The sequence below is a fragment of the Mugil cephalus genome, chromosome 17, assembly GCF_022458985.1.
Source record: "Mugil cephalus isolate CIBA_MC_2020 chromosome 17, CIBA_Mcephalus_1.1, whole genome shotgun sequence".
Taxonomy (NCBI): domain Eukaryota; kingdom Metazoa; phylum Chordata; class Actinopteri; order Mugiliformes; family Mugilidae; genus Mugil; species Mugil cephalus.
Genome location: NC_061786.1, coordinates 11,240,708 through 11,258,987, shown reverse-complemented (window position 1 = coordinate 11,258,987; position 18,280 = coordinate 11,240,708). Strand labels below are relative to the sequence as shown.

The following is an 18,280-nucleotide window of genomic DNA, read 5'->3' as shown; positions in this document are numbered from 1 at the left end:
CTAAAACAATCAGGCTCACTCCTCTGTGCTCCCCGACCGACCACACCGCCTCATCTGCGGCGTCCACAAACCCCACGCTCAGTTCACAGACGCCGGCCACTGACTGCTTAGTGGTGTGTTTTCTTTTTTCTGTCGCCCATCCTAGCGCCACAGCTAATTCTACAGTGCAGCCCCGGCATACAACGTACATAAGAAGAAGAAGAAGAAGAAGAAGCAGCTCAGCAGCTTGTATATCTGCTGTCCGACAACAGGAAAAAGCATGTCTGCTCAGCCCGGTGAGGAGCTAGGCTCAGAAGGGAAGTGGTTCGGGGACGACTATGAGAGGAACGGCCTCTTTGGGAACACGCCGACCCGGTTCGACGAGCTCCGGGAAGATTTTAAGCCGAGAGGTGGCGACGCGGCGGACGACCTGGATCAACAATTACATCCTCTCCAGGACGGCGGGGAAAGGCCTCCCGTTGCTATGGAAACTGCATCTACAGGTAAAGCCCCGCACTTATCTCAGTTAAATCTCAAAAATTTAGCATTTTCAGCGACATTAGGGTTTGATTGAGGCGAACACTTGAGGACACAACGCGTGTGTGTGTGTTGGCGTGTAAATACGCCGAGTGAGACGCAGCCGAGTTCAGTTGTTACAGATTTGGCGTTACGACAGACGGCCTAACTGTCTATCAGCCGAGTTAAAACTTCTGGGCTCGAAAGCACAAAAACAAAGGAACTTCCACACGGTGAAAGCAAATGAGCTACAACAACAGCGATGCTGAACAAAATAATCGTAGAAAAAAATCAGTCAAACAGGGTTAGCTGTTTGGCTTTACCCTTTGATAGTTATGAAACATCATTCTGCTTTTCCTGTTTGCCTACGCAGGTCTTATGAGACCGTGGTCCGTAGGGAGGATTCAGATGGGATGCAGAAAATATTATCAAATAGTAGCCTGTTGAACTCTGAATGGCCTGTGAGCATTCACTGGCATTACTATTGCACAAGCTCCCCATATGTTGGCTATCCACAATAATAATACGTGTATTTTGTTATGTTATTTCCCTAACTAGACTGCCTAATCCTAAATTTTACCATCAGAGACAGAATCCATCAAAACATTTCCTTAATCCTGGAACATATACTGAATAATCCTACAACGAGTTCAGTTTTAGATGGTAGGAAAAGTGTGTATTGTTTTTAATTCAGACCTCAGTTTTAAGACTCTCACTCTTCTCAGCACAGCTCGCTCATGCTGCTATTTTTAATCCAAAAGTAACTCACTCACTATTCGCTTGGCGTGCAAAACTAGAGCCGTGCACTTTTGTTCACGAATTCACTGAAAAATTCATGAGATTATGCTTTCAAAAAAAAAAAAAAAACTCTGCCCAGTTTCCTGTCTCCCCTGCTCAAGCCTTTTCTCATTTCACCAACTGCAAAACAGGCAGATTTTCTTTTCTTTTTTTATGTATAACACAACTGATCTTGAACAGAACTTGTCATGAAATTAAAATTTGAGCATTTAAAGCTAAATTATTAAATGGCAAACCACAAACACACACACACACACACACAAAAAAGCTAAAAATGATTCTTCTTGAAGCAGACGCAATAAATGCTGTGACAGCCTAAAATAAATGCTGTGACATTATGACTGGGCTTGTCTGTGTTTGGCTTCCCTTTCTAGAAAAAAAAAGTAAAGAAAGCAACTGCTCTGCTTTCACAACCATGTGCCAGACAGGCACGAATGTGTGTAGGTGCGCACAGACGCACACACAGATTTTGTTTTGGAGTAAAGAGTTGCTGCGTGTTTATGCTCCCACTGAGCTGCGTCCGTTTCCAGTGATGCTGGGAACAGTGTGGGTTTTCCTCACATCTCAAAGGACAGCGTGGACCCTCTTAACCAGACATATTATAGTCCACTCTGCCATTTACTCTCAGCAGCGCCCTGCATAACTCTTCACTCACACTTTCCTCCTCTGCTTTGTTGATTATAATCAAAATATTGTACTCTAAGTTGGGGAAAATGTAAGATTTATTTTCCTTCCAAGAGGCCAGAAAAGAAGTCTGGCCTCTGACCAGAATGAACTGCAGAACTGTATCCCTTCAAGATGTCTAGAATTGCCTCTCTAAGTAATCGATCCTTGCCTGTCCTAAATCTTGTTCACAACAGTAATCTACCCGCAAGGCCCTGATAGTGCTGATTTCAGCTGTATTAAATTACCTTGGGACAGGACTTTATCCTTGGATCACAGACAGGACAGTACAGTACAGCCTCTTCCATCTTCAAAAGTTTCCCATCCAATGACAGTTTCAAGAGGCATGAAAAAAAAAAATGTGGACCATACTGCTGCATCATGACTGGCTCTGATGTGCAGCGAAAAAACACCACAGTTGAGTTTGTTTTTAGCAGATGGTGCGTTTAATACCCATCCTCTGTTCTCTAGAATAACCCAACTAAGTGCATATTGTACACAAACAGTGTCAGTGTGTTTTGGTATCTTTAGTTTCTTTTTGTTTTTTTTTTTAACAAGCCTATTATAACTCCTTTTGGTTCTTCATCGTGTCCTGACAAAGTGCTTCAATCACGAGAAACCTTCTCGCACAGTCCACTGCCTGGTAGGTGGATTAGACTCGAGTCTTTGTCCGTTTCAGCATATCATCAGTGACAAGGATGAGACAGCAAATGCCAGCCTGGGTCTTTTTTTTCTATATCTCTCAGACAGAGAAAGCACTTAGTGGACTCTGCTGGACTGCTCGAGCCAGCACAGTGCATTTGTGCCTTTAGCTGGTGAGAGCTGTTCCCAGGGGGGGCAAGCAGCGCTAGGTCTTTTCAGCCAAGATGATAAACATGCAAGATAATACAGGAGAGGGAGAGGAGGAGGAGGCGGGTTAGGTTAATGGCGAGAGGGGCAAGGCTGTGAGCAGAAGGCCGATAGTTCATGTGGCCAGACTGTTGGGACGAAACTGGAACGACGACAAACTGCACCCTCCTTTAAAGATACCTTAAAATGATCTTCTTTTGACTGAGGTGCAGAAGGACAGATAAATCGAGCCGAGCCCAAAAAGCTACAGGGGATATTGACCTCGCGGTGCTGCTCTCGCCGTATCAATAAGTCATCAACTCCAGTGTCTTTTGATCTTGTGTGTTCACTGAAAAACAATTAAAAGCCAGCATGTGTGACATTATGCCACGTCCGCAAACCTGCTGTCTCAGTGCTGCTCTCCAGCATGTGGGCACAGAGTAATCCCTGAGCCGAGCAGAACAACACTGCTCATGGGATTAGGGCTCAGCAGAGGCACTTACAAATAGGGAAGTCCATCAAATATTTCGTGGAGGTTATTCCAGGCTTTTGTTGCCCGCCTTTCTGCCCTCATCGGCACTCTTTAGTGCCAGATTCTGTCTGCACAATGGAAGTGACTTACCAATTCAAAGTCAGCCCAAATTGACAGCTTTGACCCGAAGCAGACGGCTCACAGTCTGGATCCTCCCACATCCTCTCCATTCATCCATAAAGCTCTATCCGAGCACGAAAAATTCAATCAATACAGTAGAATACAGGTACTCTACATACCGCGACTTCTTCAATCTGAATAGGGACGGATTAGCTTTTATTTAAACTGTCTCTAGATTGATTTGTCTTTGACAAAGGCTGTTGGAACAATGACAGTTGTCCTGTGTGGCCTTCAGCGATTTTTTTTAAGAATGGTAGATACGCCAACGTTTTTTACAGTAATTGTATGTCCTCATTGTCTTGGATCAATGCAGGAGAGCACTTGAATCCCTCGGCACAGCTGTTCTCATATCGACCTCGGCTAGTAGTTTTGTTGTAGCTCAGCTCTCAATACAGGCCGTCTTTGTGCTCTCCATTTTCTTCTTTTTTATACGACATTAAAGTGGGAGAGTTAGTGACTGGTATTCATGCATTTGTTCAGTCAAGGATATTGTCATCAATACATTACGAGCATAAGCGTCACAAGCAAAGCATTTAAAGTCGGGGACCATTAAAAGTTGAAGTGAGTCTTTGGTTAAACTCAAGTACCACTGTTCGTTCGTTTGTTCCGTCATTAGAAACAAAAAGCAAATGCATAACTGTCTTTATGAGATTGGATTTATTGATACCGTCGGTTTGGTTATTTAGTAACTTTTGTAATATCTTTATGCGCACGGCCAGCTCAGTCATTTACCAACTCACTTTCTGTTTCTGTCTCGTCTGACAGCACAGCTCCTACTGAAAAGAACAGTTTATATCTATAATAATAAGCATGTGATTTACTATTAAAGGCGCACCTGTCTTTGAAAGGAGAGCACAGTATACTTCGCCATGTATTGGTTTTCACAAGGTCATTTTGTGAAAGAGATCTCCTGAAAGGCAACACCACGGTTGAGAGGGTCATGGATGGAGTAATGGAATCGTTACAGGGCCGCAGAGTCACAGATGCTTAAAAGAAAAGCTGTCTGGGACTAATGAAGGCGTTTGCTTGGGATAGAGCAGACTGACAGATTGTTCCTTTGAATGTTAGTCTGGCTTGTTGTTGGGTCTCCACCGACCTCCTGGCTACGTGGATTGAGAATTGCAAGCACAGTTTTGGAGAGACTATGTTGTTGCTGATCTTCCTCTTCAACCAGTTTCTATATTCATGTTAGTTTCTTTGCTTTATTCCATATGCAGTAACTACAGCAGTTCAGCTTCTTTATCGGGGAAAACGCTTCTGTGCAAGCTGCTCAGTAAACCCCTAATTTCCAGCGTTAATGTATTCATTCTGCAACTGCGGCCCTTTTGATATTGTCTGCGCTCTCATGTTTTTGCCTGATAATTAGGAGCCATGCCTTGGCTTAGCACAGATTGTCAGGCTGAATTAGTTTCAGGGCTGCACTGGCTGCACAGAGGACAACAAAAGGACTGCCCCCTTCACAGCACAACCACCAGGACTTATTTATTTATTTAACTACAGCGTCCTTTCAGTGACATGATTATGTTGTGTGACCTCAGGATTCCTCTGTTGTCACGTCCAATCCCATCTGACTGCAGTAAAACATTTGTTTCGGCCATGAGGGTTTTTCCAGTGTCTGGGTGTTATGCCATATCAGCAGATTCAAAATGCCCTCGATCTCCACCGAGTCCTGTCAAGAGGCGGGCAAACGCGAGCGTCCAGTCTCTTTAATTTTTGCAGATTTCCTTCTGCGACTGCTGGCGTGTTTATCTGCGCTGTTACGTGGAAGAGTCTGATAAAGAGAGGGGGTTGTTGCCTACAGTCATCCGGATTACTAGCGGCTCGAAGCTCCAGGGATCACCTCTCTTCACAGTTTGCACCGGCTCTGAGTGCTTCCCACTGCACAGTATTTATTTGTACGGTGAATCAGTTCAGATTACGATGGTGTTGCCAGGGTGATGGCTGATCGGACCTATATGGTAGTAAACTAAGAGGATTATTCATTGGGTCGCTCAAGCAGTATCAAGGGCCATCATGTCACTGCGCTGAACGGGTAGTTCAGATGTTGCTCTTCAGCACATTTTAAAAACAAAACAACCTGAAGCTGAAGAATGTCTTGGCGTGCGCTTCGCTTTTCCTCCACGTCACATCAACCCTCCGCTTGCATCCGAGCATGGGTGTGTTGAGTTCATGCCTCCGTACTGTAGTATGATGTATTGTTAATGACTGAGGAAGCAGCGGTTCGAAGGACAGCAGAAGGGAGGGGCGGCGGGGCTTTTTAGAGGAAGCGAAGGGAGGGAACGGGACATCCTGACCTGTTGGATCTTCTGTCAGTCAGTCTGCATCATTCAGAGTTAACCCGAAGGCTGCTTTTTAAATCCCCCCCCCCTCATCCAGCCCAGCAGCTGGACCCGGCCTATTTATAGCACCACCGCTGCCCTGAGAGCAGCAGGGTTGGAGAGCAGGAGGATGGGCTCAGATTGCTGAAGTGTAAACTCTGACTTGTACACAGCGCAACAAAAATATCAACATAATATTTCATGTAGCCAGTGTTTGTGTGTGGGTACTATGAGCACCGCTGTTTATTGTTTTTAGTATAAACATGACTCAGTCCGTGTTTACTGGTGGAGCTGCATGACTCAGACCGGAAGTTTGAGATAAAATCAACAAATGTGAATATTTGTCTTGACCTTGACTTTTGATTTGATCTGATCTGATCTTTTAACATTCTAACATCCATAGCAAGTCCATCTCTTCCAGTTTTTCCCCCCGTAGCACTGCAGGAAATTATTTAGTGAGACATTCTGTGAGATTTCACAGCGGAGTACTCAATCATATGTAGATAAACACCCCCTCCCGGTCCATTTTGAATTAACATGCTAGCTTGGAAATTCTGTTTATGTTCAGATTTCATGTGTTTGGGTGAGGTGATGGATTAGTGATCAGAGATGTGACTACATGCAGCCCCGTAGTCTCATGATTTGGAACAGACTTTGGTTGTGGGACTTTTGTTTCTTTTGGGGTCTGAACAATCCCCCTTTGTCCCCAGTCGGGTACAAGTACCCTCTGTTACTGCATCCTCAATGATCTACACAGCCAGTCGCCCAGTCTGACTGCGCTGCTCTCACAGAGCCACAGCCCCTCTTCTCGACAGCAGCACCAGCTGAAGCATCGCCTTGTCTAACTGGATGTTTTCATTAAACAAACTGCTCAGGCACAGGCCGGTTTGATTCAGCCGTGAGATACGGAGATTACCGGCATTATTTCTTACCTACGTTTGTCTCTCTTTTGTAGATGATCTCATGTCTGGCCTGTTTAGGAAGCCAATGAATGACGACGGTGATGTGTACACTTCCCTGATGTCCAACCAGAGCTCCGCTTCGGGCCAGGAATCCTCCTACCTGTCGGACGACCTGAAGCCCTCCAATCACTCCTCAGCCCTGGATCAATTCTCAAGCGAGACTTACAGCTTCAGCTCCAGCACCAAGATGACTTCCAACCTAGTTGATGACATGCCAAAGTCTCTGTTCGGCTCAGAGAAGACAGAATCCTATAACTACATGGATATCAGCCATGGGGATGAACGCCATGACCAGCAGCAAGGAGCTCTACACAGCTTGGAGGATAAAGGCTCAAGTGGTCACGACTCACTGGGCAGCTATATAGATAAAAGCCCTGGTAGATATGAGGACGAAGAAGAGGAGGAAGAAGAAGAAAATCTGGGTCCAGCACTGGGTTCCCACTCTTTCCCGTATGTTGAGGAGCCATCTGATGAGGAGCTGACAGACTACCGCTCCTACCGAAACCTGGGTGGCACCCCGCAGACGGCCAGCCCAGTGAAGATCACCTTGACCGAGTCGCAGCCCCCGGCTGCCAAAGCCGAGCCACAGCAACAACCCACTCCCGTCAGTGTGTCTGAGCGTGAAAACATCCTCAGTGTGGGCTTGCAGGGAGTTCCCACGGTGACACTATCGGAGCCGGAGGACGACAGCCCCGCTTCCACTCCCAATGCTTCACCAACACGTAGGCACAGCACAGACCCGTACAACATTTTCAGATAGTATCTTAAGAAACTGTTCACAGATAAATTACCCATGTGAAAATGTAATCAAGACAATTGAATACCTTATAAATCTACCCTTTAATGTTTGTTGTGCCCAATGAATTGCAAAGTCTACCCGCCTACCCACTTATCATGGTGTATGCCACCATCACTGTGTCCAGTCATTTCATGGCAGGTCTTTAAAGTGAGACTAAGTAACTGCAATGAAAATTGGCCTGTGGGTACAAGCTTCCGCATTACTTTAATGAAGGAATTAAACCTTTCATTTGCCAGAGGAAGACTTTCTGTTTCAAAAGTTAAATAATCTAGCTTTAAGGTATGTGTGCACACAGTGTGGATTTTAATGTGAACGAAGACACTAATTCCCATTTTTTCTCTGCATGTCTTTGTGAGCAGAAAAAGAATTCCCCTCCGGTGACATGTTCAAGACTGAAACAGTGAAGCCTGCAGCTTCCAAAAGCAGTCCAGGCACAAAGGCCAGCAGCAGGGAGCATGACGGCAGCAGTGCAGAGTCTGGAGACTCAGAAATCGAGTTGGTGTCTGAGGAGCCTCCCAAGGCCAGCAGCAACCCATTTGCCCAGCCGCCTAAGAGCAAGGGCACTTCCAGCCAGCCTAACAACCCCTTTGACAATCCCCCAGTTGCCAAGGGTGGTTTTGGGCTTGCTGGCAGCCATGCTCCACCCACAGCCTACAGCATACTGAGGGAAGAGAGAGAGGCTGAGCTTGACAGTGATCTCTTCATTGAGTCTGCATCCGAAGAAAGCCCTAAAAGAGAGCAGGGCTCCGGTGGCCCCACGCAGGGAGTCAGCCCCCCCTCTCCCCTGGTTCCCAGCAACGTCTCGGCCCACAGCGCCACCGAGACGGTGCCGTCTGAGCCTCTGATCGCAGAAAAGGTCAAGAACCCGGTGAAGACAGAGGAGGATCGCACCAGCAAGCCCAAGCCCCCAACCGCTGCTGTGCCCCCAGAGGTGCGATCAGAAAAGCCCCAACAAGATGACACGCACAGCATCGCCTTGGAGGGCAGGGAAGACCTAGAGAAACCCGCTGTGCCAATCTTCATGGCGGGCTTTAATAAACAAAAAGGTTAGTCCTAAGATTTGACTTTTCTAATTCAGATTTGTTTCAGTAACACAAAGTCTCCGTTACCATAGGGAAGTAGTGCCATGTCTCTTTGTGGGAGACTTCACAAAAAAATTCTAACTAAGCTGATCTTTTCACCGTTGCATTTGTTTCTCCTTGGTTTATAAGCCACTGCCAGCTTGTGGATCAAGTAGTGCTGTGTTAGGGGGTTATTTTTAATTCACTAATGCACTACATGTCCTTGTCTGCCTCATGGGAGCCACCTGCATCGTGTGCTTTTGCGCTGTTTTATTGACAAGGCACTGTTGGGAGAGAGACGGGATGTTCTACTGACGAGTGTGTGTCTCTGGGTGGGACGTGCTTGTGTTGCACTTTCGCCACATCTGCTTCCCTCTGGTGGTGTGTTTGAGGAAAAAAAAAAAAGCAGAGAAAGGATGGATTCAATCACCATCATGGTGACTGCACGATGACTGAAACTCAACAGCTACACTGTCGAGCCTGTAAACACTACTCTCTCAGCAGAAACGGCGCAAATTCTGAAACTGTAAATGTTTAACATCTTGACAGCATCTGGCATCTTACATCAGTCTTGTACATCCAGATAAGCCATCAGATAAGCCAGAAATAATGCCAGGCGGAGTCGATGCCCTCTCAGCGGCACGTTTGATGTTGGCATGGACATTTGGACTTCTATTGTCTGACCTCTCTGTCATTGTAAGCACTGGGTTTATATAATCCTGTGATGTCAAAACTGGGACGCATTTCTGCTCTGAAGGCTTGCTCTTAAATTTCACATATTTCTAGAGTAAAACAACACACATCTGAATGGTCCTTTCTGTGGCTTGTAAAGATCAGGTTTCACATAAGTATAAACAAGGTAAATAGTTACATATGAGAAATGTTAATCTTGTTTTGTTTACTCAGACTGTGAGAAGCTTCTGGAAATGCTAAAAAGCAGGTCACATGTGCTTGTTCTCCTCCACTAGAGGGCGCAGTGCACCTTTGCTATTGCAGCTCAGTCGAAGACCAGCAGATATTGTTTTCATCAGTCAGTGCTCAGCCTCCTCAGTTGCCATAGCAACAGCGATGGGGGCGCATGTTCAGCCTTGTTCCGATAAATTAGATTTTTTTCCCTCTTGGTAGGTATTGGCTTCGAAGGCTGTCATGGCTGCATTGAGCAGAAGGTGTGAGGTGTGGCTGTCTCCAGGGGGTGTGGATGGGGTGGGTGGGGAGGGGTAACAGGATTCGTAAAATTTGAATGGATTAAAAAAGGACGGTACCCCAAAACTATTAGGGAATTGCTCCCTGCTCAGTGCTGACACCACAGTGATTGTGCTGTTTCTCTTGCGTCTCTTAGCATCCTGCTTTGCTATTACAGTCCGAGCTCCACTTGCATTACTTATGCGTCCAGAGGAGGAAATCATAAAGCACAAACACATCCCGAAGGCACTAAACAAGGAGCACTGTGCTGTAATGCATAGTGTCTCTCAGTATGAATAATTAAGACGAAGCACCTCAATTACCATTGAGCCATAGTGGAGACAGCTATTTGAATCTCTGGCTGCACTCTTAAATGTTATTATGTGTAAATTAATACCAACAGATTAGGTTATTTGCGATATTGTACCTCTGCAATATGGGATGACGTCCAGCCATTTTAAGCCTTTTGCTCCTGATTGCATCCTGTCTCGTTGGCAACATGACATCAGACTATGAAGTGGCCTTTTAAGGCAGCATAGTACAGCTCGTGATGCAAACCACATTTATTGGTATGTTGCGAATTACATCAATAAATATGTTGCTACATTGGAAAATATGACATCAATCAGCTTAGATGTCTCATCCAAGTGTATGTGGGATAATCCTACCACTGCTCGTCAACCCTCTATTAGTCTGACACTCTGTCAGGGCTTTTATTGTGAAAGCTGGTGTACCTTCCCTTTTAAGAAAAACGCTTCGCCTGAGACAATCGTTACCCACCCTCTTACCCACCCGAGGCTCTTAATCATTGCATGGATGGTTTGCTGCTGCAGAAACTGTGGTGTTTACAATTTGGCCCCCCCCCCCGCTCCTCCCTCCCCCAGCACACAGACATACACATACGCACTTTCCCTGCTCCTTCTGTTCTAGCCAGCGCCGCTTCACAGCATCAGTCTTTGTGCTCCGCGAGCCGGCAGCACCTTGGAAACCTTTCCTCCCTCCCTCCCTTCCTTCCTCTCTGTCATCAGCCTCTTCTCCCGCATCCTTTTCCACCATTCATGCCTCTCTGGGATGAGTGAGTGAGTCTGAGCTGCCGAAGAGGGAGACAAAGAAGAAAACGGAGACCGTAAAGAGAAAGAGAGAGAGAGAACAGGGACATAACTGATCACCAGCATGCAGGCCACTGCAGACGTGACCAAGAAGGAAAGCTCCTGGAGCAGCTGGAAGGGCCAGGGTACTGATGCGTTTATTGTGATTTTTCTCATCAATTGTCTGTGTTTTGTGGCTGTGAGAGATGGACGGTCTGCATGTAGATTAAATATTCATCCCACAGTGAGCGTGTCATCTAAAGCGCTTTGCATGTGCACATTTGTCGAGTCGTAGCTTTTGTTGGGGAATCAGAAAGCGCATTGTTAACGGGGCCTCTTTTCACATGGGCACGCCCTTGTAACGGTTCCTTTCTGCTTCATGTGTGCATCTGAGAAAAAAAAAAAAAAAAGCAACGACGAGGTGAGGAGGGAGGTGGGGGGGGGTGAGAGACGCTGGCGGGTGTTTTGGAAAATCAGTGTATACACACCAGCGTGCTGAGAGCCATCTGTTTTGGTGCATGTTAATATAGATGCCAGAGTTAAGGCGTGTCATTGTTATCACCCTCCCCACTTTGCAACTGTACAGGGGAGCCGCTTTTATACGGCGTATGCTCTGCATTTGTGTAACGAGGCAGTCAGAGCATCCGGATAGCACTGACAGACTGTCTCTATGGTAACCAGGGCACACCCATAGCGATTACATCAGTCCTATCTCCTTAGCTGCCATGGCACCTTGCGGAGACTTGGCCGAAGAAGAGCATCCTCCGGCTGTCTGTTTCCAAGGAGGAAAAAAAGGGGACAAGAGAGAAAATGGCGTCTCTTCCTCCACATTGTTTGATCTGCCATGTTCAGACAGACACTGTAACAGTATCTGGTTTTGGTGGCAAAAAAAACAAACAAAAAAAATGAAAGATAAATATTTGTCTTTATTCTGCTGAGTCATTATCCGTTTGGTCCGGCCTAAATGAATTTGTCAGACTGTGATGTGATCTGATGAGATGTGTCTAACGCATCAAATTATTCCAGTCAGCACAGCAAAGGATGAAACTGAGCTGATTTCTTTTCTACTCTTGAATTCCTGTACATCACAATGAAGCTGTGGGCATTTTTGTTAAGTCATTCTCATTGTGATGTACATTACAGACTTGGGACTGACCGAACTATGATGCAGGTTTATCCAAAACTGAGTCATGGTTACATGACTGAAATGAAATCACACTTACAGGACTCAATATGACTCACAACAGCTATAGGTCAGCAAATAGGTTGTAGGTCCAACTGTATGTTAACCATTGTGTACATTTGACTTGTGGCTGTTGTTTTGTGAATTTGAGGGTTTTATATTTAGACAAATGTTTTATCTGTTATGTTTCAGACATATGAACATACTTTAACTTAGTAACACTCTACTATAGCATGTTGCATATTTATGTATGTATATAACTTTAAGGGAGACGTCTTCAGAAAGATTTCCCCTTACGTGGCTGAAACTTGCCTTTGACGATGAAACTTTTGGATATTTCACAAAGAAGTTAAATATTTTTGCTTGTGATATTGATCCAGCTATTTAAATACTTTGATATAGTCTGACAGCAGGGTCCAGCTTTATAAATACAGATTGTTGATAAGTTGTCGTTGGTGACTTGTTTCATTTTGTTGAGCTGTCTGACTGCTGAGATATCGCAAATATTTATACATCACCATCGATTAAGTAGCCATCTTCTAAAAAACACGCTAAACTATTTTGAATGAGGTCCAAGTCGCAGACTCTACGATCCAAATTCTGACTTTCACTAGCTGCGAAGGACTTTTAGTAGCATGTTGTCTCAGTCTGGCTGATGGCTTGTTTGAGGCCATGAGTATGTCTTCAGTGATTTAATGAGGTCAGGCTAAACTAGTTCCACTACCAAAAAGGGGGATGGGAAATCATATCATTGTCACTGATGTAATACTTTGCTCTGGTTTTTTCTCAGTGTGTGTGTTGAATGTGAGGAGTCTTATCAACAGACTGGGCTCAGCCAGGCCCACTTACATTTCCTCTGAGCTTTGATTCAACATCCTGTGTTCAGTATTGTGTTTGGAGTTTCAGACTCAAATGGTAACAAGGCCTCACCTGTTGTGTTGGGATGGTTCTCTTGTCAAAACCTTGGTTCGTAGCTTGGTTTTTCCCCATTTGGTGCATTACTTAACATAGATCTTAGGCTTATATACGTCCTCATCTATGAGCAAATGCACAGGTTTCTACTTTTGATCAGACTGAATCTAGAAATGTGCCTGTCATGCGAATGTTAAGCCTTTTATACGCCCTTTTCTTCATTTGTTGTCACAGACCTGTCAACACACAGACCTCTTGTTAAACCTGCCATTGTCCTTTTGTGCTCCACAATAAAGGGAGTGGCTGTCTTAATGTGTCGGGGTGTAGAGACACACTCTGCGCCCCCCCCCCGATTCCCCAGATTCGGAGCAAATGAATCTCTCTCTGTTCCCAGAGGAACGCTCTTTCCCCTCCCTGTCTCTGTGGCCCCTCCTTTCCTCCCTCTCTCCATCTCTCAGTGAGTGGCGGGGAGAAAATGGAGCATGGTAACTATGGTAACTGCATCAGGCAGGTGCTCAGCAGATCCTCCAAACGCCACCAAAGCAGTGGTCACAGTCTGGTTTATTAACGTTCGACGCTACAGTAGCTGCGTTTAGACACGGAGGTCATATGATGCCATCTTCACACGTTAAACGCTGCCATTCTGAAAGGCTGACTGTTATTTTAGTCGTGGCTTCATGTCAGCGGGGCTTCGCTTAAAAGCCTCAACATAAAAGAAAGAGAGAGAGAGAGAGTGAGTGTTTGCGTTAGTGTGTGTGCCGGATTGCAATGTGGTTCTTTGGCAACCGCACCCCGTACACGTCCTCCTCCCCCCCCCCTCATCAGTCCCCTCGCTCGGGCGAATGCTGATTTGCTGGCGTGCATGTGGCCCCTCCCCTCCCACGCAGGGGGACTCCCCCTTCAGTGCTCTCCTTTTGTCCGTGGATAAAGCAGCTGCCTCTTTCCCTGTTCAGCCATGGGAGCCGCAGGTCAGTACACGCTTCTACTGCAGCTAAAGCTTTTCAGTGTGTGCGGCACATCACGAGGCCGTTGTCAGCCCCTGCCTCTCTAGGAGACCTGTCTGTTGGTGATGTGTCTGTCCTTACAGCTGCTGTCTGTGCTACCTGCACCTGTCTGTGTGTGCGTGTGTGTGTGTGAGAGCATCTCCATTCATATCAGCAGTCACATGGAGTTTGTCAGTGTTGCCAGCTACAATGGCTTCTGCGGGGAGTGGTGCATGCACAGCAGCTGTGCCACATGGATCCTATCGACACTGGCCGAGTCTGATTCGATAGCGGTCGTGTGGGCAGGGATGTACCTAATTTCACTGTCGGTTACTGATAAGACTATACGACTATGCAGGTGCTGTTTTACAGCGTTAGTGTGTGTGGGGGAGCTGAGATTCACTTAGTCACAATGACTGTTCTTTCACCATCCAGGTTTAGCCTGCCTTTTTGGCTTCCACAGGCGCCTTTCAGTGGAGAGTAAAGATGGCCGTCATCACTATGCTGCTCACAGCTCCACGGCTAAAATTAGAGCAGGCAGGCAGGCAGGCGGACAGCTTAGAGGAAGAGTAAGATACCCAAGGGGCTTCAGTTACTATTCTCTCTCCTTTGTCTCGATTGTGGACAAAGATTTACATTACGTACCAGCGGTGCTTGTATGCGACATTAAGGATCGTTGGTACCAACTGATGCAGGGTAAACCCTAGTCGTACTGTTAGCTGGTTCAACGGGGGTGAAACAAGCAGCCGACAGTTCTTATGGAAACAGGCCTTTATTTTCAGTCCACACAGACGACTGCCAGCGGAGGACCATGTCAGCCAGTGAAGCTGTAATGGTACACTGGGCTAATCCTCAGATATCACTTCCTTTTTCATGCTTGGTAGTAGCTTCACATCACAAGCCTCTTCGCGCAATAAAAATGTAATCGTATAGCACGATGCCTGACATTCAGTGCACGACTCTGCTGTACATTCCTAATGTTTCAGAGGAATCATGGTGCTTCACTGCATTACTGAGACACTGATGCATCGTCATCCTTCAGCGCTGAGCGGAGTCGCTTGTCCGGCCAGGTCACATTGAACCATTATCTGCGAACTGCTGATAGCGCGTCTATTTCTGCTGCTGCTTTCAGAGAGCCACGGGTCAATCATTAATTCTGCGCCGAGGAGCAGGCACTGCAGGTGTAGCTTTGGTGTAATGTGGCAGCCCGTTATGTATGTTTGTATACGTGTGAGACCACAGCAGGTGCTCCTGACGAGTCACATGTAAATACTGATGTGTCGCAACACAGAATGTAGATTCTGCAGAGGTCTCTCTCTCTCTCTCTCTACATATATATATATATGTCGTAGGAACCAAAATGCGGGGCCACATCATCACTGACACACCTTCGCAGCACCTCACGGCTAGCTCTAACCTAATGAAAAGCTAGGTTAGGAAGCTGGGTTAAAACAGGATCACGTGACAGCCGGAGCTCTCCGAGGACTCTGGGTTGTGAACAGCTTCCAGTAATTTGACCCAAATGTGTGGTGCGTAGAGCACAGCAGCCTAATCCACTTTGAAAGGGAGTCGACCAAGGATGCTCCAACACGATTCAGAGTAAGATCCCAGGTCACGCTGGTTGTGAGTCCTAACCTGGTCTGTCCTTGTTCCGTCCAGCGATCGACCTGCTCTACTGGAGGAATGTCAAACAGTCGGGGGCCGTGTTCAGCAGCGTGCTTCTGCTCCTCTTCTCCCTGACCCAGTTCAGCGTGGTCAGCGTCGGAGCCTACTTAGCCCTGGCAGCCCTCTCCGCCACCATCAGCTTCAGGATCTACAAGTCCGTGCTGCAGGCTGTGCAGAAGACCGACGAGGGACATCCTTTCAAGTGAGTCAAATAGAGAATGAAGAAGTAAGATGGTGGATCTGATTAAAAGGTGTTCATCTTCTGAAAGGCAAAGTGCACATTCATCAGTTCTTTCTGTGTCTGTCACCAGAGCCTACCTGGAGGTGGAAATCGCTCTATCTCAGGACCAGATTAGTAAATATGCTGACAAAATCCTGCTCTACTCCAACACCTGTATGAAGGAGCTCCGCAGGCTGTTCCTCGTACAAGATCTGATCGACTCTCTGAAGGTTTGCCTCATATCTAAATTCTATCACCGTTCACCTTTGTTGACGAGACATGTCAGTCCCCTCTAACCTGAACCACGCTGTGTTTCAGTTTGCTGTTCTGATGTGGCTGCTGACCTATGTGGGCGCTCTCTTCAACGGCCTGACACTGCTCATCCTAGGTGAGCTCCTCCAGACTGTTAGATCTGCAACACACGTCTCCTGCGTTTCAACTTTAAAACTTCCTGACCAGAAAACACACGAGTCAATCATATGTGACATTAAGCAAATAGTAGCAGAACATGTCCTTAAAACTTAGCCAGACCCAAATGTATTTACTAGTCATTTGTACTACACTGCAGTACAGTATGTTTACTTTTCCAGTGTACCTAAGATAAGAGAAGCCTCCGCTGACAGAAACATGTTCTTGTTTGAACATATTCCCACTTCAAGTCAGAATACTTTAACTTTAACCATGACTGTTTCTGTGCCTCTGCAGCTGTGGTCTCCATGTTCACCATGCCTGTGGTCTACGAGAAACATCAGGTAGGAATTTGAATTTCACAAAAACTTAAGTCAAGCCGGGTTTGCAAGACCAGCATTCAAACGGTTTACATCTCTTTCCAGGCACAGATTGATCAGTACGTGGGACTAATAAGGACCCACATCAACTCTGTGGTGGGGAAGTAAGTGATTCCATTCAATGTTTTGTTCAAAGTATCTTTTTCAAAGATGCACTTTCTTGTGGCTACTGATTACATTTAATTATGTCTGGATGCCATTTTCTGTCTATTGCAAGAAACCGAAAGAGCAGCTCTAGCAGATAAGAATCTAGTTGTGCCGGGCAGCTCCTCTGTATCCATCTACCACCAGAATCTGACACACTGAACTGACTTTTATTTGCCAGCCTAATTAAAATAAAGACTACAGATGGTAACACGTGGCACAGGATGAAGTGTATACCTTTTTTTTTTTTCAATTTGAACCCAGAAACCCAGGCGTGAAGATGGTCTATATGTTTCAAAGTAGCTTCTTATATGTGCAGTTTTTGGACAGATTACAGTGAGTTTGCCAATTTTAGTCAAGCTTGACCTGTTAGTTCGATGCACTCCCATAAAAAGAGACAGTAGGCCGACACCGAGCGCTGTTCCACCTAAAATGGATTTGAATAAGCGCCACTTCAACCTTAAGTAAATAGAAACGTGGTATTAATGTCTGTTTTTTTTGTCCAGGATCCAGGCAAAGATCCCTGGAGCCAAGAGGAAGGAGGAGTAGACCTGTCTCTGACCGAGAAGCTGACGGTTCAGTCCAGCTCAGAGTCAGGATCACTGTTGAAGTACCTGCTCGTCATCTGTGGGGCGTAGTGCTATGTCATCTTGGTGTTCTCTAAAAGCATCCACTGGAGAAGCCTTCACCCTGTCTATAGCAGTCTACATCACTAACACACACACAGTCACACGTACGTACATAATCCTCTTTCTAGGTAGACAAGTACACAACTCAAAGACAAAAGAAGAAACTTTTTTTGTGTTGCTTATTATAAAGTGCATGAAGTTGAGCCTTGGGTAAATAATATTTGATATCTTTTGTGCAGTTTTTAAGTCACGCTACATCTTTGCTTTGCAGTGCTTACAACAAACTGTACGGTTTGGCACAAAAAGGCTGAATGCCCTCAGGCGTGCTCTGCTGCCGATGTTAAATACTGCTTCATGTGTCTGAGTTAGCAGATGGGGCTTCTCTCAGTATATGTCAATATATCTAAATCTCAAAAACGATTTCCTTTTGGTGTTTCCAAGCACAAAATGATTTAATATGCGTCTTAGATGTGGTAATTGTAGGGTTTTTGCTTTTGTATAACCATAAGGAACAATACACACGCTCATGTTTAGGTACTGTTGTACAACTACTATGAAGACAAGGAGTATCTGGTGATATTTAGCTTGTTTGAATAACTGTCCAACTTTGTACTATGTTCATCTATACTCGGTAGTTCTTTAGACCCTGGACTCTTTAACTATTTGCACTTACAGTATGTATTTAATTAATTACAGGAATAAGAAAAATAAATGTACCTTGATGTATAACGTCTCTTTGGCCACTTTAATGAAGAGTCCATAAACATAAGTTTACTGTATGACACAACAGCTAAACTTGAGGTGATAACAAGTTGGAGAAGAGTCTTGGAATGGTGAGCTATAAATAAAAGCCAAAGCATTCTGGCACAGACACACTTCTCACAGTATATGTGGGGTGACTGGTGTAACT

At 45.6% G+C, this 18,280-nt stretch overlaps 1 protein-coding gene across 1 annotated transcript; it reads left to right on the top strand.

Moving 5' to 3' along the window:
• The first annotated feature begins 102 nt into the window (after window positions 1–102).
• Window positions 103–18,096, top strand: rtn1a (reticulon 1a). Its single transcript, XM_047610328.1, has 9 exons — window positions 103–482; window positions 6,710–7,438; window positions 7,875–8,561; window positions 15,584–15,791; window positions 15,901–16,039; window positions 16,128–16,197; window positions 16,515–16,561; window positions 16,643–16,701; window positions 17,248–18,096. The coding sequence occupies exons 1-9, from the start codon at window positions 260–262 to the stop codon at window positions 17,288–17,290; spliced, it is 2,205 nt and encodes a 734-aa protein (XP_047466284.1). The 5' UTR covers window positions 103–259; the 3' UTR covers window positions 17,291–18,096.
• The last annotated feature ends 184 nt before the right edge of the window (window positions 18,097–18,280 follow it).